Raw genomic sequence first — 27,716 nt, 5'->3', positions numbered from 1 at the left:
GACCCTTGCCAATGAAGCTTCCACTCCCTCTCCTTCTCTGTTCGCTCTGTTTGCTCATACAGTATTCATAAAGAATTCATCCCGAGCGTAACTCTGCAGCATTGATTGCATTTAGTCCGTTGAACGTTGTCTGTCGTCCCACTGTCTTTTTGATTGGATGATGAATTAAAGAGATAAAGGAGAACAATTTAGGAGTGTTCTGAAAATCTGAACTTGATCATGAAAAGCAACTTATCAACGTTCCGAGAGAATTCACATTATTTTGTAATCGGCGCTTAACACCTTCTGCTATGGCAACACATGATGATTCAGAAACATGGTCATTGAGAAATGTAGCAAGATTAACATTAAGCACAGAACAATGGAGAGAAGAAGCGTGCTTAGAATGAGACTGAGAGCCAAAGAGAGCAACGCATGGATTAAAAACATTTGCAAACTAAGAGTCATCATACCGACTGTGCGATGATAGGCTGCTTGACATACTAAGAGTCATCATACCGCCTGTGTGATGATACGCTGCGTGACATACTAAGAGCCATCATACCGACTTGTGATGATAGACTGCGTGATATACTAAGAGCCATCATACCGACTGGGTGATGATAGACTGCGTGACATACTAAGAGCCATCATACCGACTTGTGATGATAGGCTGCGTGACATACTAAGAGCCATCATACCGACTTGGGTGATGATAGGCTGCGTGACATACTAAGAGCCATCATACCGACTGTGCGATGATAGGCTGCGTGACATACTAAGAGCCATCATACCGACTTGTGATGATAGGCTGCGTGACATACTAAGAGCCATCATACCGACTGGGTGATGATAGGCTGCGTGACATACTAAGAGTCATCATACCGACTGTGCGATGATAGGCTGCGTGACATACTAAGAGCCATCATACCGACTTGTGATGATAGGCTGCGTGACATACTAAGAGCCATCATACCGACTGTGTGACGATCGACTGCGTGACATACTAAGAGTTCTCATACCGACTATGTGATGATAGGCTGCGTGACATACTAAGAGTTCTCATACCGACTGTGTGTGACGATAGGCTGCGTGACATACGATGCACACCCCACGCACTGGGCTGAGAATACGATCGCTACCCTTTGACCTCGACCATGTATTCTGCGCGGAAAAAAAAGTCAAAACAACCTCAGCAAGAGTCCAAGGATCCTCCTGTAATCATTTACCCGGTGGGTTCTGAGACGGGGCAGCCAGCCTCCGCGCTGCGACGCGCCTTGACAAGACCGCAGAAGTTCGCACAGGGCCAGCGGCAGTAGCAGCAGCCGCAGCCGCAGCTGAACCTCGACTCCACCACGCTGATCGCGTGCGGGATGGCCGGCCACGCCGCCCTGCGGCGACTCTGCCTGCTCCTCGCCCTTCTCTTGCACGGTGAGCGCATCTGCCGCGTCTCGCACGCGCATCACACTTGTCCACGTGATAAGCCACTTTGTTGAGCTATCATTTGTGGCGTTACCTGGTAAGATCCAACTATTGTTTAGTTTTATTTGTGTAGATATTTTAAACGACGTATTGATCTTGCCTGCATTCTGCACTCCTATCGTGTTTGTATTGTTTGTTGTTGTAACGTTCTGATCCGCCCCGAATGGACATCTGTGAAAAAGAGCTTTACAGCTCATCGGATTCCTCCATTATAAATGAATAATAATGGAGGAATCCGATGATTTTGGTAAAACGCACATCCGTCTCCTCCAGCTCATCTCACCTGTATTTTTTTTTATCAGAACAAAGTTGGGGGTGCGTCTTATCATGCGGTAGGGGAGTGTGTGTGTGTGGGGAGTGGAGGGCAGAGGAGCGACCCTCACAAGAACAAGCAGAGCGTCGAGCGACTAAAACGTCGCAAGGTGGCGCAGGTCATGCAACTGCCATATCAGTCAGTCAACCCATAGCACCTGGGTTGGACCCGTAACTTCCTACCAGCATCATGCCTTCGACACTTCACGTGGCCTCAAAGTGCACCTAGCCTGGCACAAGAGCTGTGGTAGACGTCACCGCTACTTCGTGGCCAATGTCGGTTGTTACTGTTGTCGTGGGGAGTGTAGTGGTTAGCGCGCTGCGCTATGAAGCCAGCGAACAGAGTTCGATTCCCGCTCACGGCGAACGCCAGTGATGATGATCTGAACTGGCCCTGGGCTTCCCCTAGGTAGACTCAGCCGCAAATGAGTACCTGGTGTGATGTGTAAACATCGCCACGAGGAAGGGAAACGCGGTCGGGCGTGGTATTGGCCGGTTCGGTTCTGCAGAGGTGTGGCCGAACAGTACTTGTCCCAAAGGTATCTTTAAGGTTATACGGGGGATATTTATTTTCGTGGTACGATCTGCATAACTTAATCAACAATGGGCATAATTTCAGGGGTGCGTCTTATAATTGAGGTAATTCGGTATATACATATTCTGTATTTGATTGGGTAATATTTGAAAATATAATATTTTATGCTGAGAACTTTCAAAACGTCCTCTTCGTTTAGCAGTGCGCTCTACATCACGTAGGCTGCACGACCCAATTACAACATTCGAACAGCATTCAATTCAATATGTAGTGAGTTCTGACTCGACAGAGATGGCAAAATGGAGGCAACACTGTTTATTATATCACTTTAACGGGCAACGTATACAACTTTTGAAGGGGTAACGGCCCCTTCACACGTACTATACTGGGATACACCCCTCGGCTATCTGCATATCTACCTACGCTCCTAGGTCCTCCACTAAGGGCTCTAGGGGAGGCTACTTGACCTGGCCCAGCCAAGGCTCAGGTCCCGACCACCAGCCACACAGACCCGGCCCTTCGAAGGACGTCGGCTCTGAAGCTCTGGGGTCACACCGCCGGCTTGCTCTGCCCGGCCCTGAGAAGGACTGCGGGTCAGAGGAGTTCCAGGGTCGATCTAGCCGGTCTTCAGTCTTCAACTGGGTCTTCGGCTCGCGAACACTGCACGCTAGCTGTGTGTTTGTCACGTAACACCACTACAGCTGTAACCGATGTGTGTTTGTCCCGTAACACCACTACAAATGGATTTCCCTTTCTGCTCCTAATCAATGCCCTTATATCAATTCACTGTTAACAACTATAAGCCGTGCGGATTATAGGGGTTAGCAGAGGATTGGTTGACCGTACCTCATCGCGTCGTCAAGGTGGGGGGATATGAGTGCAGGAAGACAGAAGAACAGCAAAGCATCATCGAAATTTTTTCTACAATTAATTTCTGCTGTCCACCACGTGACCACCCGAACCCCGATGGTTTCCTCTCTGTGCATTGTGGTCACCCTTCCAAGCACTTTCCAGGCTCAACCTCGAGACCTGACGAGGTTGAACGATTGCTGTTGCGTCACTTTGATCGCAGATATAGCCACTTCCCTTATTTGAAGGCCCCTTGTTGCCATTGTCTTTTTACAAATAATACGACTCGTCGTGTTCATCATCAACGCTGACAACAATGCAGCACATTCCCTGGATTGGTGGTGTCTGCAGCTTTTTTTTCAAATGCATATTTCAACTTTATTTGGGTGCGACTGAGTGTGGTTTACAAAGACCGGGTGCAAGGAGGGCGACTTATATAACAACTGGTTATTATTGTTTATCATGATGCTCATTTACCCAGGAAAGCTTCACTCAGTTTCAAGACTCGTTTTAAGGAGGGTGGCAGTTGGGAGCGATGCTGCTGCTGTCTCATCCCAATTGAATGATTTGCAGCTGATATATTTCAGTATTGGAATGTTTAGGCCAATACCAGGTACATTTGATGGGATTTTATTTTTTCTATAGTAGGAAACTCATGCAGAGCAGGGAGAGAGAATAGCAACTCCACACAGAAATATTTCTCTGAACCAAAATAATGAAAACTGCGCCACATGCAGTCACATGCGAATAAAGTTGAATCAGAATAATACCGCTCGGCATTCCAAGACGCACTTTCTTTGCTGTATTTTAAAGCCAAGCTCGACGCGCGTCTCACAATGTGGTAGATGTGTGTGCGTGGTTATCCCACTGCGCTCACGAACACATTGGTGATAAATATATGAACCTGTCTTGAGTCTCCCCTAAGTCGACTCTGCCTTAAATGAATACCTGGTGTGATGTGTAAACATCAGCATTGGGGGGACAAAGGCGGCCTGGCGTATGTCGTGCCGGCATTAACAGGTTCTCACGCACAGCGCTTGCCACTACAGTCTTGTAAATCCTATATTGGGGAATATGTGTGTGTGTCTTTGAATGTGTAGATGTGTCGGAGTGTGGGTATGTGACCATATTCGTAAAACTGTATGGTCAACGAACTCACGTTTAGGGTTCGTCTTAATGTCGGGGATTCTCAGAGTCTAGAGAATGCGGTATTAGGCCGAGGTTTCCGGTAACGACTCTTTGGAACAATTGCAATACAATTGTTTGTATTGCAATTGTAATACTATTGGGTTGGAAAGCAGAGTAGAGACCCTAAACCAGAGCACGTGCCATGTCCATGGATGACTCGGACAAGATGATTGCCTCAAGCAACTCTGACGTCTTCCTGGCCAGAGCCGTAGGTCTCCACTGGCTTGCTGACCAGAATCCAAAAATTAACGTCCACGATGCAATGCGGTCAGCTGCGTCAATTCCTGCCTGCAAAGCAATTATCATTGTCATGCACGTGACAATTATGCAACCTACGTCAGCTCGGCTGATGAGCGGTAAGAACAATGACACCAGGCCACTTTGGTTAGGTAGCACACTTGACACTTGAATAATAATCACCTTCAAGACGCCTTGATGGAAATGTTGAAAATTATTCTGTCCGTAGTTTGCTTTAAAATATAGTGTGTGCGTGTGTGCAGCTCGTGATAGTTATTTGACCATACTAGACCTCGGTGCTCATCGAGCATAGATGTTGGAGCATAGTAGAGTGCAACAACGGATGTTGCTCCACCGGCATGCGCAACCCACCACGTAGCTCCTCAAGCCACTTAACGACGAGTGTAGGGCATTGAATGTGCCAGCCATCCAAGTAGAGTGCAACAACGGATGTTGCTCCACCGGCATGCGCAACCCACCACGTAGCTCCTCAAGCCACTTAACGACGAGTGTAGGGCATTGAATGTGTCAGCCATCCAAGCACAATCCAGGCCCAAGGTGGCTAAACTTGCGACATCTGACAAAACCTGACTCGCATTCATGTTGATTTGTTTCTAGGCATATGGCCTTATTCAATACGTTCAACATCTTATGCGGCAGGTTATAGATGCACTTCCAGAAGATTGTGTGACCGATGGGATGTGTAAAATTTACTTTATGTGAAGACACAATTATGGGAACGAGGCATTATTCATTTAGTGACAAAATAAATAAACAGACAATTCTCCTACTTCCCCTAGTTGTCCCTCAACAGGAAATATTTTTTTACACATCCCATTGCCCTCGCGGCCCTTCGGGAGTGATTGTTTTTTATGAGCATTTATTTAATACAGTACAGGCAACTCTCTGGACAAGTCTTGAAATTCAAGTGCCTCATCAGCTGAGCCAGGCTCGCTTGAACCAATGCTGGTAAACTGCCAAATGTCCACTGCCAAAGACCCTCTCGCTGTTCGATATGGTTGTTAGTTCCAGGCAAGGCTCTGTATTACACAACGCAAATCACTGAACCACATCAATTCCATACACCCAGTCATCAAATTCACCATGGAGGTATAAAAGGATGGTATGCTACCTTTTTTGGATGTCCTAATCAAAAAGAGACCAGATGGCTCAATGAGCCATTCTGTCTACAGGAAAGCAACCCATACTGATGTCTACCTAAAACCTGACTCCCGCCACCATCCATCCTAGAATAAATCCCTCATGAAAACTCTACACCATAGAGCTTAATGTATCTCTGACCATGAACACCTAACCAGTGAACGCAAACATATACACCAAGCTCTGAAGGCGAATGGATATTCTGACCACACAATCCGCAAAGCCATCACTCCAACCGTGAGGAAGGAGCCATCTGAGGATTCAATCAAAACCATCACCTTGTCATACATAGCAGGGGTAACCAAAAATATTCCAAAATCATGAACAAACACAAGATCCAGGTCCGATTTAACACAGTACATAAAATTCGTGATCTGATCCTATCTGTGAAGGACAAGATCCCTGACATGCAATATCCCGGCATCTACAAACTAAGCTGTATTTTCGGCAGCAGTTACATTGGGGAAAGACAGATTTGAAACACGGTAGGACCAATACTTCTGCCGTGGCTGGTCATTATTTTAATGCGGCTGGATCACACAAAATTGATTTCTTTAAGACGATTGTACTTTGCAAACCCACTGGCTATCAACAAAGATTCGTTCATGAAGCCATCCATATATACAGACACGGACACAATTTCAACCGAGAGGATGGGTACAAACTCAGCAATCATTGGAAAGATGTAATCAACCACTTTGGGTCATGACTTGATTTGTGTTTTCTTGTCAAGGGAGCACAGGTCAAGTCATGACTTGATTTGTGTTTTCTTTTTACCTTACCCCAGGTCACATATGCCGCGCCTACTTCGTTCCGCTACCGGAGCTCTTGTGCCACGCCTATTTTTTAAACCTTTAAAAACGGTTGCCTTCGGTGACCTTCCCCCTCTCTCCTCCTGAAGACGATCGCTTGTGTTGTGATCGAAACGTTGTGGCTTTTATTTTTATTCACTTTATTATTATTATATCTACGTGACTTTACCAAAAGATCCAAAGCATATCACTCTGACCATTGAACAAAGACAGTCACTGCTTCGCGTGCTTTTCAGATGCGCTTCTGCGGCTGTTTGGAACGCTCTTCCAATATTATGAAGCCACTGATGCTAAATCTACATTGAAAACACATTTTTAAGAACAATTTGTTTGTGTTAAGTTTGTTGTCCTTCCCCCGCACCTCCTATTAGCGCCGTTGGCTATGTATGAAAGAAGTTCAACATACACACACATACACTCAGTCACGTATGAGCTCACCATGCTGTGGTGTTCCCACTCACAGCCCTCTTGGGGGACGCGTCTCTGCTGCTGAGACAGCGCAGGGCCAACGAGCAAGTGGAGGCTGTTGCTGCGGCCCCCAGAGACGAACAAGACGTGCGGGACTGCACCGTCAGCCCACCAGTGAGTGAACAGCGGTGGCTCTTAACCCGTCAGTGTACCCGCGGACCCCACATGTACCCCCCCCTCCTTTCCCCATTGGAACGTGGCGCTGACGATCACCTTTAACATTCGAAATTTGCAATGCATGGTATCCATGTTGCAGCCTGCCCCTCCCCTCCAGCCCTTAAGAAGGCAGCACGCTTTGAGAAGCACTGGTGTAGAGTGAGGCTATTCGTTCGACAACCAGAAGTCAATGCAGCTCGGTGAGCACTGGACGGACATGTTCGCATCTTGTAGTATCCGTCACGACACGTGCCAATTCTTTTTTTTACACGCTGCAGTTTGGTAATGTTTTTGGCAAACGTCCGGTAGAGGAATGAGTTGCCATAATCGAGCTTTGTCAATACTACGCTACACGCAACCGTGTTGGCTATGTCACGACTCAATAGTGGTCGAATGTGTCGTAGAGCCCTGATATGAAAATTGCAGGACCTGACTATATTTTGCACATGGTGATCGAACGATATATTCTGGTTGAGTTTGGTGCCAAGATTCGTAAAATACTGAATCCTGGAGTCTGCGACCGCCATACCCAATAATCTCACAAATGTTTCCGCCTGAGCCTGAGTGGCAACCAGCAGGACCACCGATTGAAAAATAAATCGGTGTTGTAAACACTGATTTGAAAAGCCATAACATCCAACCTCGCCTGTGGGAACGTTCTATTAGGCTCTGTTCCACGGCCAATGAGGCCAGGTGGGACATCTGGGAAAGCACAAGGTGTAAACGCGGTCAGGTGTCGACTGTGACTCTATTCAGGAGGATGTCGTGGAGGAGTAGTAGCAAGGAAGTTGATCTCCAAATAAATCAGTTTAACACAAAAAAGGCTTTCGCAACAAATATCTATAATAAAGGTTTTCTTGGGTTAGAGCGCATAGATATAAATGTGTTGTTAAACCACATGACACAGCCAATTAAAGTTGTCCTTAATAGTGCAGATACAGTCCGAAGCCAATCACTTCAGAACTAGTTGTGTCACAGGGTAGTGCACTGCTTGCTTTAGGAGTTCAAACGAGGTTGCTTGCATCTCTTGACATGAACGTTCATAGCACAAAGTGTATAAAGAAAACGAGAAATCCTAATAGCCGTCATAGCCTCTTAACGGGCCTCCTCGCGTGGCCTGGTGCAATGCCAGTTTCACAACTAGTATCGAGTTCAACTCCCGGTCACCGTGTTTTAACAAGAGACTAACTCTTTGCATAATGTTTAATTGGAGCACCGCGCTGGTGAGGAACTGTATCTCCCTCGCCTGCTATGTAGGAGAACGTGGGTTCGATCTCATACCCTGACGATGCCTGTTGTACAGGGTGCCCCAAAAGTCAGGACACAAGGTTATTACATTTATTTTACCACTGGAATTATGACATTTTTATTTTGTATTCTATCTGTTATTGTAAATATAGTATCTATTATTATCGTTCATATTTTATCTATCATTAATATTTATATTTCTACTTGCTGTAGGGTCACCTCAAATCCATCGTTTATGAAACTCGACCAAGAACCATTAATGGAGACAAACAATTGTTGAATGTTATAAGATTACACCTGTAATCTTATAAAAACGTCATAAATTAATTACTAAATAGAGTTCATGCATGAATGTTAATGAAGTCAGTTTGAACATAAACAACCACCATGAAAAAGAGGTGTTATAGACTCTGGGGCTACGTAGTGTGCAGCAGAGGGCAATGAAGAAGACTCCATTTCTGTGTTGTACTATGCACGGAAGGGGGGGGGGGGGACTCATCCAGCAGTGGATTGACAAAAGTCTGTGCAAGGCACTGCACATCAACAGAGGGAATCTTTATTTTATGGAAAGACTTGCCTGCGTGCCAGCCAAAAAAACTCTGTTTTAAATATATAAAATATGAAAGCAGCCGGTTGTAGGCAAATAAAACAATGCATTAAGGTCTTGAGCAGGGGGCATGGAGTCAACAGCACGGAAGGCTGGGGGAGAGCGAGCTCCAGACGTTGTGAAGCAGCGGAGATTGAGCGATCGACTGGTGGAGCGAAGAGGAATTGTCGAGGTGGCTTCCCGTTTATCTTTGGGTAACACAATCACAGGATGCAGTTTAACGGCACAGGAGCACAGCCCAGCAGACACGTGATGTGCATCTGGCTGATGTGCGCCTGTCTCCGAGTTGCATGTGGGGAGCGGTGACGGTGTGGTTCGCACGCTGCGCTACGAACCCGGCGAACCGAGTGCGATTCCCGCTCGCGGCCAATACCATTGATGATTACCTGAACCGGTCCTGGGCCTCCCCTAGGTAGACTCAACCTCAAATTAGTACTGGTGCGGTGAGTTAAAGGTGGCCGGGCATGGTGCTGGGCACCCACTTCCTCGTGTGCCATGCTAGCCTTCGTAGGCGCTACTCGCACCTCCGATTAGCATGCTTGACTACGTACGGTGGAAAAGAAGTTCAACTTACATACAAATCTTTGCCTCAACAGTCTTCAGGCTATGCGGGGTGTCCGTGTCTTTGTGCGAGTGATGATGCCTGCTCTTCCCCCTGCCTGTGCCGCGCAGTTCCTGCCCCCCACCGTTACCATCACCCAGCAGCGCCTCCTGGGTCTGCGTCAGCTGATGAGCAATGTCTCCTACAACCTGGACGTTTACATCATCCCAGCCTCCGACTCTCACATGGTGCCAACGCTCGCGGTGTTAACCACACACACACGCGCTCACATACACACAACAACAACCGCCATTCTCCACTAAGTGGCGGTGACGTCACCACGACGCTTGTGCCAGGCTATGTGCATCTTGAGGCCACGTGAAGTGTCGAACGCCCGCTGGCAGGAGGTCACGGGGCAGACCCAGGTGCCACGGGTCGACTGACCGAGATGCATGTGTACAGTCTGAAAAGTACCCACATGGCAAATTTCAAGTTTATGGCATGTCGGGAAGTACGCTAAACATTTTGAACAGACACACATAATCACAACTTTGCCTTTTATATATATGGAAATAACCTTGTGAGCCATGCGGCTCTTGACTCGGGTGCAACCGCACCAAAACAAAACATGAACAAGAAACATCTTAAAGTGACTATACGCAACAGAAACATTCTGGAAAAAAGAGCAAAGTCTTCCAGAATAAACATTGCATTTCAACGTTGTGTGCAAAAATCCCAGTGGGATGCAATTCAAACAGTAACAACCATAAGACAATTTAAATTAAAGTTATCAGGCCAACTCTGTACTACAACAAACAAACATGGCCAGACCAAACCGTCCTCAAAAACATCGTCAGAAATGTCTGACCCCCCCCACTAGGTGCGTGACGTCATTTATGGACGGCCCCTAAGTCGACTCGCCCTAAAATGAGTACCTGGTGTGATGTGTAGACATCAGCATTGGGGAAACAAAGGCGGCCGGGCGCAATGACAGCCTTCATAGGTGCTACTCGCTAACAGCACTTGCCTCAGCCTGTTAAAAGCTACATGGGGGATCTTTGTGTTTATCTTTGACAGAGTGAATACATCGCTACCCGTGACGCACGCATGGCGTGGATTACTGGGTTCACTGGCTCCTCGGGTGAGTTCAGGACATTCATCTATGCAGCAAAGAGCTTCAATGGCACTTCTGGCACAATCCTAAACACAATTGACAATCGGCGATACATTTTTCTCCATCGATATTTTGCAGGACACCACTAGTGTGGTCGATCCCTACCACATCCAGCTCACCGAGAGAGACTCGATATGAACCTCTCGTGTGTTAATCCCTGTGATGTATCATGGGACCACTGGAGCACAGATGGCCTTCAATTATCTTCTCCATGGTAGTCTGCCACATACCAGAGGTCTCTCCAACAACACGATTCAACTTTCACAGCAATCTAGCTTGCCTATACAGGAACTTATTAAGCTATAACACACTAGCACTGGCCGCGCATTTGCATGAGATATAACCTAAGTGAGCTTCAGTTTAAATTGGCCTAGAAATGTAAAGTTCTTAGCGTTGCTATTGTTTGAGAAATATAATTTGGTGCGAATGTTTTCACCACAAATATTCGCTCTCAAATCCTGTATTGAATGCATGCTACTTAGCTGGACATGGCTTTAATTCGGGGATTTATTCAATTCGGTGAACCATGATTGTTTTTTTTAATCCTTGAAGAAGATTTGTAAAGTTAAATCGTTCATAGCAAATGGTACACGTCATAAGATCTGAATCGGAAAATAAAAAAATAGAAGGAATTCATACATTTGACACGTTCTCTATTATTTCAACCCAAATACAAATACATTGCTCCAAGGCAAATTAAATCTGACATTCTGCACAGGAATATGAAATGCAAGCTGCTATCCGTTCTAGCAGCTAGTAATCACATCACGTCCATAACAATGCACGTCTGCCTCAGTCATTCAAGCCGCAATCCGTTACACACTGCACAGCGGCGGATGAAATCTGACATGCCACGCAGAAATGTGGAATCGAAGCTGATGGTCCGTTTCCCAGTGATGCTCGCTGGCCTCAGACTTGCAAAGCACCCACGAGCGATTCCATCCGGTTTGAGAGATGCAGCGCAAGGTGCGCTCCAAGTGATATCATCGTTTATCTGCACAACTTTGATCTGCTAAGAAAACCGCGGTGGCTGCATGAGCCGCTTCACGACGGCGCCTGCACGGTCACTGGGCCCGCCACGAGCCGGACATTGAATGACGAGCCGCGGCGCGGTGACCGCGGCCACCCAAACCCACACAATGGAGCGGATTGCAAACAACCGCATTGTACTCCCGCTCTCTGGCAGACTGGACAATGTTGGTCGCGCTACTCCCTAAGCTAACGCATGGCTCACAAACTTAAACCTTGATGTAAATGTAGTGGTGGTATTGACGTGCGCCGACTGTGACAGTGATGGATCACGGGGCGGCGCGGGGTGCGGGGTTGGGCACGCGTTGTGGGCGTGGTGTGGACGCGCGCGCCGGGAGTGACAGATGACGGGGCGGCGCGGCGTGAGTGGTGAGGCACGATGAGATGTGGGAAAAGAGGATCGTAGCCAGCGCCCGGCGATTGGTCGAATAAGTGGGTGCTCGCAGCGACGTCCGCAGGTGGGGTATAAAGGGGGACGCGCGATAGCACTCGGGGAGAGTTACCCAGTTGAAGACCCGAAGACGGAGCTGAAGACTTAGTCGCTAAGTGGATGTTGGTCATCCGAGTAGTTCAGTGGCGTTAGTCGCCGAGTAGCTAAGTGGATGTTAGTCATCCGAGTAGCTCAGTGGCGTTAGTCGCCGAGTAGCTAAGTGGATGTTAGTCATCCGAGTAGCTCAGTGGCGTTAGTCGCCGAGTAGCTAAGTGGATGTTGGTCATCCGAGTAGCTCAGTGGGCGTTAGTCGCCAAGTAGCTAAGTGGGTGGTTGTCACCCGAGTACTAAGTGGATGTTGGTCATCCGAGTAGCCCAGTGGCGTTAGTCGCCGAGTAGCTAAGTGGATGTTGGTCATCCGAGTAGCTCAGTGGGCGTTAGTCGCCAAGTAGCTAAGTGGGTGTTTGTCACCCGAGTACTAAGTGGATGTTGGTCATCCGAGTAGCTCAGTGGGCGTTAGTCGCCAAGTAGCTAAGTGGGTGTTTGTCACCCGAGATACAAGTAGGTGTTAGTCACCTGTAACCAAGTTTGATAAAATAAAGAGTGTGTTACCCGTGAAGTCGTCTCCCGCCGAGTTACTACATTACAACTGGCGTCAGAAGTAAACCTGTCTTCAAGAAGTATGGACACAAGGAAGACTACCCGTACCCACGAGCGAGGTCGGGATGACGACGGCGTACCGGGGACACCGACCTCGGGAGTAGAGGACGAGGAGTTGCCGCCGATGCAGCACTTCGCGGTGATGGCCGACGCTCCGCTTGCCTCCGACACCGGCCTCCAGGACGCGCACGCCCGGTTGGCGGAGTTGCTACTCGCCGCCGCCGCTGTCTTGGCCGACATCTCCGTTCCGGCGAGCGGAAAAACGGCTGCGGGGGTCGTGGAGGAAGCGACGGTGGAGGATTCCCGCCAAAGGGCGCTTCGCGCCAAAAGTCTGGAAGTTGCCGCCGTTTTTGGGGGGCCGCCACCGATTGGCGGGAAAGACGGACGCCACGTGGCCGGACACCTCCGCGCAGCGCAGCCCACGTCATCGGCGCGCGCCGGAGCCCTCTATTTTGCGCCTGACGACCGAGCCGACATTTTACACAACTCCAGCGGAGCGCGGGAAAATCTCTCCGACGTCGACGACGATCGGGTCCTCCAGCAAAGATTGCCCGCGCTGTCGGCGTTCAAGGCGGATGGGGGCGACTGGGGAGCCTTCCAACGAAGGTTCCTCGCTCATCAGGAGATGTCGGGGTGGTCCGACACCACTGCCCTGCGTGCGTTGCCAGCGATGCTTGACGACGACGCGCTTGCAGCCTTCACATCTGCTGCAAGGTCGTCCCGCTCTACGCTCCAGGCCGCACTACACCTGATGGCGAAGGTGTTCGGGCCGCCCTCCACGTGCCGCCACCAGTTCTACGATCGGCGGAAGGTGGCTGGGGAAACGACGCTAGCCTACCGCACGGCACTGCTCGCCTTGGCGGACGCGGCTTTTCCCCGCATGGATAAGGAGGGGAAGGACGCCATGGTGACGGAGCAGCTGCTGGTGTTGGCCCACGAGTTGGGGGTCCCCATCAACGTGGCAGACGAGATGGAGATCTGCTCCCTGGCGATCGCCACGAGCATTCACGCGTACGAGGTCCTCAAACGCAAGCCGGGGGTCGTCTGCAAATGGCCGGGGAATGCGGCACTGGCCGCCACGATCGCCGAACCTCAGCCAGCTGCGGTGCAGGAGCGGGGCTTCGCTGCATCGTGTCCGGGGGAGTGGAGAACGGGAGGTCGTTCGCCCACACGTTCGCCCCGCAAGCTGGAGCAACCGAAACCTACGACGTCCGTCGTCTGCTACAACTGCGGCCTTCGGGGTCACGTCGCAGCCGGGTGCCGGGCCCCGCGTCCGCGCGCCGCAGGACCACGTCGGGACGACGACCAGGGCCACAAGTCATCCCAACAAAACCCGGCAAGTCGCGGCACCTCACACGTTCGGTCCACAAACACGGCACATTCGGGTCGCTGCTTCGCGGTGGGGGGTTCGCGGCTGGGTGCCGGGGGTTCAATTCGGCGAGGGGGGTCCGTACGCGGCCCGCAAGCAGTCGAGTGGTCCGAATTGGCCCACAGGATCGTGGCTGCGTCAGCCGGGTCGTCCGTGGTAACGGGGTTCATTGACGGGGTTGAGGTCCGGGTGCTTGTTGACACGGGTGCGTCGGCCACCATCATCTCGGACCTTATTTATAACATTCTTCCCGTCCAAAGTAGACCCCTTCTGCCAGTAGACGTGCCATTTTATGCGGCGAATGGGGGATCCCTGGGGATCATCGGCCAGATTCGGGCGACTATTTGCATTGGGGACATTAAATTAGCGGGCCCTATTTTTGTATCATCATCGCTGGCCGTTCCCTGTTTGCTAGGTACGGACTTTTTGTCAAAAATGCCCATCAAAATTCTTATTGATCAGGCCTGCATAGAGCTTCCGTCAGGTCGGCGGGTTGCCTTCTTGTCGAGCCCTATCAAAGTGCGCACGGTTTGTGCGACGGTGCAGGCGCTGGCGACTCACACTGTACGGGTACCCCCGGGATCGCAAATGTTAGTACCCCTTCGGTTCAGGAAGCCACTCGAGGTGGGTGCGGAGGCACAGGGGGTGCTGTTGGGGCCGTCAAACAGAGCCAGTAAGGGCCTCGACTTAGCGGTTGCTCAAACCGTGGTGAGAGGGGACAGTGAGCCGTTCGTAATGGTCCTGAATACGGGGTCGCGGCCGGCCGTAATTGCGCAGGGAACGGTGCTGGCTCACGCCGCGCCGCTGCCCGTTGAGGAACGGCTCGTGGCTCAAGCAGATTTTACTGTCGAGTCGCATCCTCAAAGTGATGAGGGGACTGAGTGGTTGGACTCGCTGTGTGCGGGTTCTGCTAACTTGTCCGGGGTGCAATTGGGAGCATTGAGGGGTTTGCTCATCGAGTTTGCTGACGTGTTCAGCAAACATAAGTACGATATCGGCTGCACTGACCTGTTGCGCCACCACATAGCTACAGGGGACGCGGCCCCTATTCGCCAGAATCCCTTCCGGCTCAGCCCGGCCGAGAAGGAACATGTGCAATCGGCGGTTAATGATATGTTGGCGGCCGATATCATTTCGCCCTCTTCTAGTCCGTGGGGTGCTCCTATTGTCCTAGTAAAGAAACAGGACGGGTCCTTGCGGTTTTGTGTCGATTTCCGCCGCTTAAACAAAATCTCGATGGCGGATGCGTATCCGCTCCCCAGGATGGATGAGTCGCTGGATGCCTTGGCGGGAGCGCAGTTTTTTTCCACACTCGATCTGCTTTCTGGATTTTGGCAATTGCCACTCGATAACGAGTCTAAACCTAAAACTGCTTTCCGGACACCTGGGGGCCTTTTTGAATTCAACCGTTTGCCCATGGGCTTACATTCCGCTCCCGCCACGTTCCAGAGACTCATGGAATTGGTTTTGTCGGGCCTCCAATGGGATACCTGTTTGATTTATCTTGACGATATTATCGTCTTTAGTCGGACTTTCGAGGAGCACCTCCAGCGACTGAGAGCGGTGTTCCTCAGGATGCGTTCCGCTAAGCTTAAATTTAAACCGGCTAAATGTTTTCTGCTTCGGGAATCGGTCAGGTATTTGGGCCATATCGTGAGTCGTTCAGGGATCTCGACGGACCCTGCTAAGACGCATTGCGTCAGCTCATGGCCAACGCCAACCTCGGTCACGGAGGTTCGTAGTTTCATTGGTTTTGCCTCCTATTACCGTCGTTTTGTCAAGCAATTTGCCACCATAGCCAAGCCCCTGCACGCTTTGACGGCTAAGGGTGTGAGGTTTCACTGGGGGGCAGAGGAGGAGGATGCGTTCTGCTCCCTCCGTGACGCTTTGGTGCAGGCTCCCCCCTTGTGTTACCCCGATTTCACACAACCGTTTTTGCTTGACACGGACGCCAGCAATACGGGTATCGGGGGGGTGCTCTCACAGTTGGTCGGGGGGGTTGAACGGGTGGTCGCCTACGGTAGTAGGGTTCTTTCCCCCGCGGAACAACGCTATTGCGTAACTCGTCGTGAATTGTTAGCCATTGTGTTTTTTACACAGCAATTCAGGCCGTATCTTTACGGCCGTCATTTTACGGTCCGGACGGACCATGCGGCTCTACAATACGCTATGCGCGTGGCGCAGCCATCGGGCCAATTGTCCCGATGGTTGGAGGTCCTTCAAGACTACCAATTCACGACGATTTACCGCAAGGGGTTGCGGCACTCAAACGCGGACGCCTTGTCGCGGTTGCCGCCGTGCACGGACTGCACATGTTTGTTGGGATCAACCCCCGGTCGCCGGCACCCCGGGAGTTGCGCTCGCCGCCACTGACACCCCGGGAGAGGACGCCCCCACGGGGAGGGATTCGCTGTTGTCGTTGCCCCTCATTGAGTGGGGCCGCCTCCAGATGTCCGACAGCTCCCTACTTACGCTGCGTCGGAAAGTTGGCGCTCCCGAACAAGGGGAGGCGCGGGTCGGTTCCTGGGTATGCAGACAGGGCCTGTTGATGAGGTGGGACAACATGTCCCGGCGTCACGTGCTCGTTGTGCCTGTTGCTATGCGGGGTAGGGTTGTTCTGGCAGCTCATGAACGGCTCATGCATCTGGGTTTTCACAAAACGCTCGCCCTAATCCAGCGAGACTATTATTGGCCGGGGATGGGTAACGACGTGGCGAATATTCTTAAGGGATGCGTAGGGTGCGCCAAAAGGAAACCGCCACCATTGGCAGCTAATCCACCGCTGCAATCCATTCAGGTTTCGCGTATAAACGAATTGGTAGCGTTGGACATCTTGGGGCCCTTTCCGGTTACACCAAGGGGAAATAGGTTCCTGCTGGTTGGCGTGGAATACTTCACCCGATGGCCTATGGCATGGCCGCTCGCCAACCAGTCGGCTGCGGCGGTGGCGGACGCCTTTGTCCAGGGTTATGTGTTGGACAAGGGCGCCCCCGAACGCTTGCTGACGGATCAAGGGAAGAATTTTTCGAGCGTTTTGTTGCGCGAGGTGTGCGACCTGTTGGGTACAAAGAAAGTGCGTACTTCCCCCTACCACCCGCAGACTGACGGGATGGTTGAGCGTCTGAACAGAACGATTACGTCTATGTTGTGCCAACAGGTCTGCGACGATCAGGTTGATTGGGACTTACAGGTGCCGGGGGTACTCGCGGCCTATCGAATGGCCCCTCATGCGGCGACAGGGTTTTCCCCATTTTTTCTTATGTATGGGCGGGAGGCCGATCCGGCCATGGACGTCCAACTGGGGATTTCCCAGCCACGTGCAAAATCTAAATTGGCAGACCACATCAAATTTAATATCGCCAAATTGACTGAAGCGCGGGAGGGGGCAAGGTTGAATTCGTGGTCGCGGCAAATTGCAAACGAGAAATTGCATGAGCGGAGGGTGCATACGCATGATTGGAAACCAGGCGATAAGGCCTGGCTGCATTGTCCACATGCACCGTTGGCTACGTCCCCCAAGTTGTTGAGACCTTGGAGGGGACCGGTGGAAATTGTGCGGGTTGCACGGCCCCAGAGTATACAGATTAAATGGGGGAAACGCCGTTGGTATGTGCACCCCTCCCGACTGAAGCCCTATGCGGCACCGTGTGACCCCGTTCTGTGCCGTGACGACCGGGCGTGTGATGTGACCGTCGACTCGGGGAGGGAGGTGTCGCAGGCTGATCCTCACGTGTCTCCACCTGACCCACCCCCAGGTGCCTCGGGCTTGACGGCTGCTGACCGTCGAGAGCCTGAACCCCGGGGCACGCACGAGTCCTCGATGCCTGGCCGATGTCTTCCTGAACCGCCGGCACCACCGGACGTTCAACCGCGTCTGGTGCCGTACGACGGACCGGCAAGGCGGACTCGGGCTAGGTCTCAACAATTTTCATGAGGACGGTTTTTTTGTGCTCTACACCGAGCTCGCCCGGTGTTCCCCTCTGCCGGGGTAATGTCCCGTTGTAGGGACGCTCGGGAGAAAAGGGGACACTGCACGAGTCGAAAGAAAAAAAAAAAAATTCCATTTATTTTTTTTGTATACACATTGCTATTGTCACTCGCCGGTTTGTATATATTGTTCTATTGTCGCGGTGGCATTGGTTGAGGGTTGCGGATGGTGGTGTTCGCGTCGTGTTGTGTTGTTAGCTTAGTTGTTGTTCTTGTTGTTGTGTTGTGTTACGGGGCACACAGGGAGGTGTTGTATATGTTGGGTGTGAAAATTTTGATATGTTGTATGCGTGCGTGGGTGAAATTATTATGTTGTATATGTGGGTTATGAATATTCAGTGAAAATAATAATAATCAATTGAAATTTGGCCAAATGTGTAATTATCCGGAAATATGTTAATTTATGTAATTATGCACATTTAATTATGCCAATGCGAGAGGTAATTGTAGTAATTATGCGAGTGGGTGTAATTATGATAATGCAAGTCGTTATGATAACCAGACCCCGCCTCGGTGACGAGGGTGGGTTATCGATCGGAATAAGGCAATTAATCGTATGCAGTTATGCAGGTGTGGTGTAAGTATACAAGATTAACTTAGATTAACTCGGCCTCGTTGTCTAGGTTCGTCTCATTCTCGCTTATTTAGGTCCCCGGTTCGCCCCGTTATCGCTTTAACATTTACTGAGTATGTGTTAGTGTGTTTATTAAGGTCACCAAGTTCAGATCTCAACGCAGAAGCAGATCTTATGCATAGACTTCAGGAAAGAATCACACAACCACTTCTGTATTAATCAATTTATTATTAATTCAACCTCAACTATGATATAGTATGCGAACTCTCAATCCCGGAACGTCAACACGGCATCAATACAGTATCATCAATGATTGTCTGATTTCACTTGACAACGGCACATGGATCCCGCGTAACGCGATGGTTGTTAGTGAGAGAGAGTCGTTAAAACATGCAAATACTATGCTAAGAAAACCTTAACGTTAATGAATGATTATACTTGAAAGATTATACGGCGATAAAACACAATCAAAAACAGTTATTATTCTTAAAGGCACCAATCTCAACAGATACATCGGCAGGTTATCTGACAACAGAATGCTCGGAGTAAAGGCCTGCAACGGCGCTCCTTTTCCGAAGATCTGCTGGGAATTTAAGCGATTAAGAGTACAGTCCACTAAATATTAAAGATAATACTCTTATAAATGACGGATGGCCATCACTCGGTCTCGAGTTTTTCTTCACAGCCACGGATGGCTTATGGGTTCGAGTGGGTTTGAGTGGTAAGAGTTGTCTTCAATAGTCAGTGTTCGGAGTCGGTTCTTTATGTCAAACAGACGCCGGGTGGTCGTGTGGTGAGGGGGCGGTGCGCGTCATACGTATTAGTCGCTCCTCTGTCGCCGTGGTGAATTTGGTTCGGATGTCCGTTGACACGCTGTCGTAATTCGGAACCCGGTCGGTAGGTGGCGCCCACAGCTCGCTCGCAGCGTCGTCGCCAAACCGCGATTCTCGCGGCAGCAGGGAAACCGCCGACTCGGCAGAGGTTGGCTGTCGCGGCCGAGTTGAGCTGTCAAGCGGGTCTTGCCCGCCTGCAGAGGAGATGGGGAGCCGCTTGAGTCGAGCCCCGAGAGCCGTCTGAACTCGGCTGAGTCCCAGAAGCTGAAGAGTCGAGCCGACCCGTTAGTCGCAGCTCGCCCTTGAGTCGACCCGCTCGGTCGAGCTGAAGATGAGTCGAGCCGACCCGCTCGGTCGAGCTCGCTCCGGAGCCGACCCGCTGGTCGAACTCGTGATGAGTTGACTCCTGGTCGAACTCGGCTGATGAGTCGAGCCGACCCTTCCGGTCGAGCTCGCTCCAGAGCCGACCCGCTCGGTCGAGCTCGTGATGAGTTGACTCCTGGTCGAACTGGTTTCCAATGCTCAGGGTCCTTTCTTTTATGCCGAAAAATCCCTTTGGGTCCTGCCCACAAGGCGGGGTTTTCTTTTGATTTACTGTGTCAGGATCTGTCCGTGTGTAGGTGTGTTCATGTGTGTGTCCGTACGTCCGTGTGTCCTTGTGTGCATCACCCATGGTATTTCCGTTGTCATACTCCCTCCATAAAATCCATGAGCAAACAATCAGATGTTACAAATTGCCTCGAAGTCGTCTCTCTGTCTGGGTGCAATATTATCTCTTGTCTGGCCTCCTTCATGAACCAAAACACAGACGTTACAAATCGTCTCACAGGCGGGTCTGTCCGTGTTGCACGACCTGGAGGGAGGGGCACACTCCCTCCGATCCTCACAGCACACAAAGACATGGTTAAAAAGTTTTAAATTAACACTTGTCCCTTACCATTTCCCAGTTATGATTCTGTATGTAGCCTAAGGTGTGTCGTTTCCCATCGTGGTGCTTGACCCAAGTGGAGGTGCCTCCCCGAGCACATACACACTCCCATCCCGCGCTGCGGGGATACAAAGACGGCCGGGATCTCCCTTTCTCTCCGACCCTGGGTTTAACATCGCTATTTTATTATGTATTTTATTTCGACCTAGTGGTGATTTATCCCGCTATCCTGGCTTTTCATAAGTTTTACTTTTGTCTTTCATGCATAGGCTTATTATTATTAATTTCTTTCCGATATCTTAGGTTAAGGGGTAAGTTTCTTGATCCTAGGAATTCGTATTCCTTGGTGTCTGCATGGTTATATAAGCGGAATATAGTTGACGGTGAATAGCGTTAACATTGATGTTATGTACGATATTATGTATCGTGATGTTTTTAACTTAACTTGGTCAGGGCTTTACTGACATGAAGTTGTATTTCATAGACTGGCAGTCTTTGCCTCACTCTGTCTCTGCTCGCCGGTGTTGTTGCTGTCCAGCTGACGCCGTTAACTCAAGGCCTCATTAATTTCCGTCACTCCTTGTAGGTGAGGGCGGTTGAACCTTGGAGTCAGTTCTGGTTTTTGTCTGCTTGCTTTTTCTGATGTCCCCTGACCCCGACAGTTATTATTCCTACTTTTATGGCCTGTCGAAGCCCGACTCGCTGTTGCTGGCTGGTGTCGCTGGGTTGGTGTCGTTCCCGGCTTTTGCTTACGTTTGCAGTTCGCCGCGCTCTTATTGTTCATACCCTCTTCAACCTTATATCGACTATTCGCTCCTGTCTGGGTGCGATTCAATTTTGACTTAGGAAGGTTCTGATTGTCATATGCTTTGGGTCGAGTTGTATTTTAAAGTATGGAAATAACATTTCATATTGACTTAATGATGGTGATGGTTCAGTAGGCGTAACTTGTGGCCTGGTTTAATTGGAGTGGGTGTGAATATCAATAACTTTAGCCTACCCTGTTGTTAAATTCTGATTTTAACGTTGCTTTAATAGCAATACAGAATAATTGAGCTTTTCGACTTAACTAGGCGAACACGAACTCCTGGTAACCTCCGCAGCCTTGTTATTCAGCTGAGTCTGCATCCTTGATATACAACGCTCTTATTCGTCTCACTGTGGTCATCCAACCTTCTGCTCTGGGAGTGTTATTCTTAATTTCAGGTCAAAGGCCCCCTCACAGTTCAGCCGGGCAGGGTTGTTAATCAGCTCCCTCCCCTGTGCACACAGCGTTGCTGACCCACTTCATTTGACCACTCACCCTGGATTTAATAATTTAATTCCTTAAAACCATGCAGGATGGTTGGCTTTTTGCCTTAATTATGTCTGGCGGACTCTCCCACTGTCTCTGCCGCCTGCACGGGTGACATATGCCCGTTCATCAGGCCCCCTCCTTCCTTGAAGCAAGGTTGCAAATTCTGTCATCCTAGCCCTCCTCCAGTTCATTACTTAACAACACCTGGTTTTTGCAGCCTGCTGCTTTTTGGGGTGTTTTCATTCATTATATATCAAGTAAAAAGATAATATATAAAAATATCAAGTTTGGAAGAAGGCTTAGGATACAACAGAGGGTTTGTATATTTTTGTAGCAGCCGGGGCGGCTGCGAGCTATGTGGTAGGGGGTGATGTAGTGGTGGTATTGACGTGCGCCGACTGTGACAGTGATGGATCACGGGGCGGCGCGGGGTGCGGGGTTGGGCACGCGTTGTGGGCGTGGTGTGGACGCGCGCGCCGGGAGTGACAGATGACGGGGCGGCGCGGCGTGAGTGGTGAGGCACGATGAGATGTGGGAAAAGAGGATCGTAGCCAGCGCCCGGCGATTGGTCGAATAAGTGGGTGCTCGCAGCGACGTCCGCAGGTGGGGTATAAAGGGGGACGCGCGAGAGCACTCGGGGAGAGTTACCCAGTTGAAGACCCGAAGACGGAGCTGAAGACTTAGTCGCTAAGTGGATGTTGGTCATCCGAGTAGCTCAGTGGCGTTAGTCGCCGAGTAGCTAAGTGGATGTTAGTCATCCGAGTAGCTCAGTGGCGTTAGTCGCCGAGTAGCTAAGTGGATGTTAGTCATCCGAGTAGCTCAGTGGCGTTAGTCGCCGAGTAGCTAAGTGGATGTTGGTCATCCGAGTAGCTCAGTGGGCGTTAGTCGCCAAGTAGCTAAGTGGGTGGTTGTCACCCGAGTACTAAGTGGATGTTGGTCATCCGAGTAGCCCAGTGGCGTTAGTCGCCGAGTAGCTAAGTGGATGTTGGTCATCCGAGTAGCTCAGTGGGCGTTAGTCGCCAAGTAGCTAAGTGGGTGTTTGTCACCCGAGTACTAAGTGGATGTTGGTCATCCGAGTAGCTCAGTGGGCGTTAGTCGCCAAGTAGCTAAGTGGGTGTTTGTCACCCGAGATACAAGTAGGTGTTAGTCACCTGTAACCAAGTTTGATAAAATAAAGAGTGTGTTACCCGTGAAGTCGTCTCCCGCCGAGTTACTACATTACATAAATATAAACATACACACACTTGCTGTACGCCAGAAGAATTAGGGGGCCTCTTGGATGGTCCGTGGTGATGGGTTTTTTTCTTCAAAATGTCAGGGGTCAAAAACCCGAAGTTGACATTTTGTGAAACCAAGCTACTGGAAAGGAGGCACAATGAACAATATTCCAAAACGTTACACTATCAACTTAGAAAAAACTTTTGCCTCCCAAATTTACAGGGCCCAACGGTCAAAAACTTAGATTTCATTTTTTTCTATGTGGAAGCAAAGATGTGGCTTTACTTGAAACAAATTTCATCAATTTGGCTAAGCTAAAACATCCTGATCAGTCCGTCCACCATGACTGGCCATATCTGGCACAAGGCAAACATCTAAATGCTGAAACATTTCAATGCTGAAACATTAACTGGAAATTACTTAATTGGGATTATACACACACATCAGCACTACCTCCTGCTGCTAAAATGTGGCAGGACCCTCCTGAAAGAGTCTTGAGACTCAGTGAGGCTTGCCTGGGTAAATGAGCAATATACTGCAGGAACTGATGATCCCTGTTGACTCTCCAACGAGGTCCCTGAGATCTTCGGATTTCCTTCTAAGAACTCCAAGGTCAAGGCTCCGTTCCTGGGCTGATCACGATTCTGCCACTGTGCAGTTCCTGAAATTTGGAACACGCTTTGCCTTTGCTAATAAGGCAATCAGAGTCGCTCAATAAATATTTTTCGGTCATAAAAACTCACATTTTTAAATTGGCATTTAGCCCACACCTCGTTCTGTCCATTTACCCTACTTCTGTTTATTTCCTGCGTTCTATAGACGCCACATTGGGATCAATAGATAAAATGTGCCTTACAAATGTAAATGATTATTAATATTATTAATAAAATACACATATAAAGAGCATTTATGCCCATAATGATGCAGCGATAAACGCATTTTCCATTGAACCGAGTGAGCGCGGTGCTGTCTCTGCTTCCTCCCTGGTTCCTCGAGCAGGGATAGCCGTGGTGGCCAAGACAAAAGCCGGACTGTGGACCGACAGCCGGTACTGGATTCAAGCCGAGAGGCAGATGGACTGTAACTGGCAACTGCACAAAGGTAGAACACCAACAGCAACAACAGCAGCAGCAACAACAGCAACAATAGTAATGCAAAGTTATGTCAGGTCACTGCTGGATGAAAACCTCCTCATGCCTAATTGTCTGTTATGGCCGTTGCTTGTGCATGCTTCACCATGCTGGTCTGTGCGGCTTGGTGAAGGCACGAAGCGTTCATGTGGAGGCAGTGTAGACGAGAGCAATATGTACTGAACACCACTGAGCCCCACATCCCTTTGGCAACTTGTTTTGTAGTAGTATGGTGGTGATGCTGAAATGCAACACCTCTTGCAAGACATCAAAAGGTGTCTCGCGAGCAATCGCACCAATCTCTACCCGAACCCTGGGTCAGGTCACGCCACCTCATTCGAGAAACATTCATTTTGTGAAGGATTTTTTGTGTGTGCATATTTTTGATGCGCTGCTCAACATGGTCCTGATTTAGATTCTCGATTTATACACAACATGACCAACACACGGTTCGATTGCTCCTATTGCTGCTGGGTGCACAATGGTAACCACCGGGGAGGCACACCATAGCCCCGCACCTCCGATTAGCATGGTTGGCTTATTTTATTGCATGTATATCCTCAATAGAATATAGAATGACCCCGAAAACCGCAATCCAATTCTGGAACGCACAATACATTTGTGCAGAAAGTGCTGTTCAGCACGATACATTGTGCAGTGTTTGGCGTTTTTGGTCCTTTGGGGCTGTATTCAGCAACCGTGATATATCATTATTGCAAGCAACTCAACAAATGCAAGGCTGTGAGGGAGTAGGTGGGAGCGCATCTGCGCACTCTCTTGAATTTCAGGTGGAACCTCCGACGTCGTGAAGTGGATCCTCGAGTTGACGACGAAGGGAGGCCGTGTGGGAGTGGACCCATTCGTCCTCTCCATCAGTGAGTCGCGCTGCGTGGAGGATCCGTCCTCAAGAGCTCGCTGGGCCTGCTGCCGGGTGTGGTGACCTCGCTGCTGTGTTCCGCCAGCAGTCGAGTCGACATGAATCATTCCCCCCTCCTTAATCTCATTCCGTTCCTCTTGTGAAGCATCACCTCTTATCTCCTGCTCATTCCCCTCCTCTTCCCTCCCCTCGCCTCTCCACTCCTTACCGTCCCTCCCCTACCCTTGCATGATCCCTAACTACCCTCTTTCGCTCTCGCTCATTCCTCAGTCCTTGTAGTACGCCCCTGCCATATAAACCAATCTATTGTTCTCTCACCCTTTTCTGGGCTATGTCAACCACCTTGAGTGAAGGTGCTCTATACATATAGTTTACATTAGATAGTAAACCACTGCAGTCTGCGCTCCTTCAAAGGTGGAGGACAAACAGCAACACAACACGAACTCTCGCTCTGCTGCAGCCCCTCTCATCGTGGCTAGCAGCAGCGAACCTCGACATTGGCATCATCGTGCTGCTGAACATAATGCTGCTGCTGCCATCATCGTGTGCAATATCAGAATAGAAACCAGTAGATTTGACAACACACAGAGGTGTGTAGCATCGCATGATTATAAACACCACAGTGCAATGGGGGCCCCTGGCCTATCCCCATCCCGTGACTTCATCGCCTGGCTTCTGAGCTGCTCTGGACAGCACCGCCCCGTCATTACCCTGGATAATTGAGAGGAGCCAGTTGGTTATTTTGTTATATTCTCTACGACGACGCTTATTATGATTGCGGTGTATATACAGTAATATAATAAAGTTTGTGAACCAAGATCCACATCTAACAGAGAGGGTTCTTACCAATTAACATCTGCCAGATTAGGGAAGCCCACCTCCGATGCAGAATTTTCTTGTACTCAACCAGGAGTCGCCAACCTGCGGCTCTGTACGCGCATGCGGTGGCTCTTTCAGGACTGCTTAGTGGCGTTATGTATTAAGGACCACCATCTTGTATCCACATGCATTGCGGCTCTTGAAATATTGTGGGGTTTTTGTTACCGAATTCGAAAAAAAAGCTCTTCTGGCTATTTTGGTTGCCGACCCTAGTACTAAAACAATGCTGCTCAATAAATGCACTGCCAGATGGCCGTGATGCTGATGGAATGTGTAAACAAATGTTTGTACTTCTTCTAATGGAGAGGCTGATATAGGAAGGCGTTTGTGTTGTTTGCTTATTTTGATCTCTTACTCGAGTCACTTAACCTCGCTCTGTGAGGTCGGCCCCACGGAGCAACGGCAGACATCTCTCACAACACGAGGATTCGTGCAGGCCGGAACATTGCGGTCTCCCGTGCTTTACGCGGTCGATGTGATTCCAAATTAGGGGCGCACAAAGCGAAATTGCATAAAACGAACCGAGGCACCTACCCACAATGTACCACACGAGAGCTGCCTGCTGAGAAACGCACACAGCACACAATTCACGCACAGTCTACGCACAGTACAAGCACAGTTCATGCACAGCACACGTACGCACAGTACACGCGCACAGTACACATGCAATGTTGTCCCTCGTCCGACCGCATAGTAGAGCGAATCTTGGATGGAAATAGGTTAGCCGCATATACACCATGATATCGCACAAACCGAACCCACATAAAGCGAGAGAAACCTGTTATTTTATTTGATAACAGTGATATGTACTGCACGAAGAACAGCTCTCAGCCTTGCCCACACCACTAGCATTATAACTGAATGTGTGAACACAGACCAGTGGAACAGCTTCAATACTCCGCTGTCTGAAGCCGGCCGACTGCTCATCCCTGTGGACACCAACCTGGTGGACGTGGTGTGGGGCGCCGAGCGGCCAGCAACATCCAGCACCTTAATCTACTACCTACCTGACAAGTTCACCGGTAAAGCTACCTCGTGACCCTTTTTGAGGTGAAGTAAATTGTACGCTTTATTTATAGTTCTGCCACCCCACAGCTGCATTCCGATTGTGCTTCGTGTTAGAGAACGGCCCGCAGAAGAGAGCATTGAAGAACTGCTTCTGAGATGTCGTAAAGTGAGCTCCGCTCCACACAGCAGGGGGCAGCACTTCCCCACATTCCCTGCCACTGAGAGTCAAGCGGCTGAACCGATGTTGACAATGAAACCAATATCTTAGAATATTTGTAATTTAAGAAATGTATTCAACTCAACAAAACCCCATAGAGGCAGCAGATGCAGCTTTTATATGATAAGTGAAAACTTGAGGTTTGACATTTTTAAGATTGTATGTATGTTGAACTTACGTCGTACTGTACGTAGCCAATTGTGCTAAGCAGAGATGCCGGGAAAGGACAACAAACTAAACACAAAAAGCAGTTCTAAACAAAACAGCAGATTTGTGGTGGCTATCCGGGATTTGGCCACCTAAGTGGTCATTTCTAATTTATTTTAGACAGTCCCCGAAGCCCATCCTTTTTCATCAGCCGTTACTCATTAAAAAAAAAAAACTTCTTCAAACTTCTGTTCGTCCTAAATTGGTCACGGACTGCTATTCTTCTTCCTCTACTAGGCCTAGTGATGCCGCACTAAATTCTGTCGAGCCAAGAATTTTGTGGAAACTGTACCGTGTTTTAACTCTCCCGTTTTAGAGCCGTGA

General features: G+C 49.6%; 1 protein-coding gene across 1 annotated transcript in view; it reads left to right on the top strand.

Annotated features, from left to right (window-relative positions):
• Positions 1-1,186: 1,186 nt before the first annotated feature.
• Positions 1,187-27,716, top strand: part of XPNPEP2 (X-prolyl aminopeptidase 2) — a 51,284-nt gene continuing 24,754 nt past the window's right edge. The window contains exons 1-7 of the mRNA XM_078880636.1: positions 1,187-1,410; positions 7,019-7,137; positions 9,707-9,823; positions 10,653-10,716; positions 24,074-24,175; positions 24,993-25,079; positions 26,836-26,982. Coding sequence (XP_078736762.1) covers positions 1,353-1,410; positions 7,019-7,137; positions 9,707-9,823; positions 10,653-10,716; positions 24,074-24,175; positions 24,993-25,079; positions 26,836-26,982 — 694 coding nt within the window. The 5' untranslated portion in view covers positions 1,187-1,352. The remainder of the gene's footprint in view (positions 1,411-7,018; positions 7,138-9,706; positions 9,824-10,652; positions 10,717-24,073; positions 24,176-24,992; positions 25,080-26,835; positions 26,983-27,716) is intronic.

The sequence above is a fragment of the Lampetra fluviatilis genome, chromosome 58 (assembly GCF_964198595.1).
Source record: "Lampetra fluviatilis chromosome 58, kcLamFluv1.1, whole genome shotgun sequence".
Classification (NCBI taxonomy): Eukaryota; Metazoa; Chordata; class Hyperoartia; order Petromyzontiformes; family Petromyzontidae; genus Lampetra; species Lampetra fluviatilis.
This window is presented reverse-complemented; position numbering and strand designations above follow the sequence as displayed.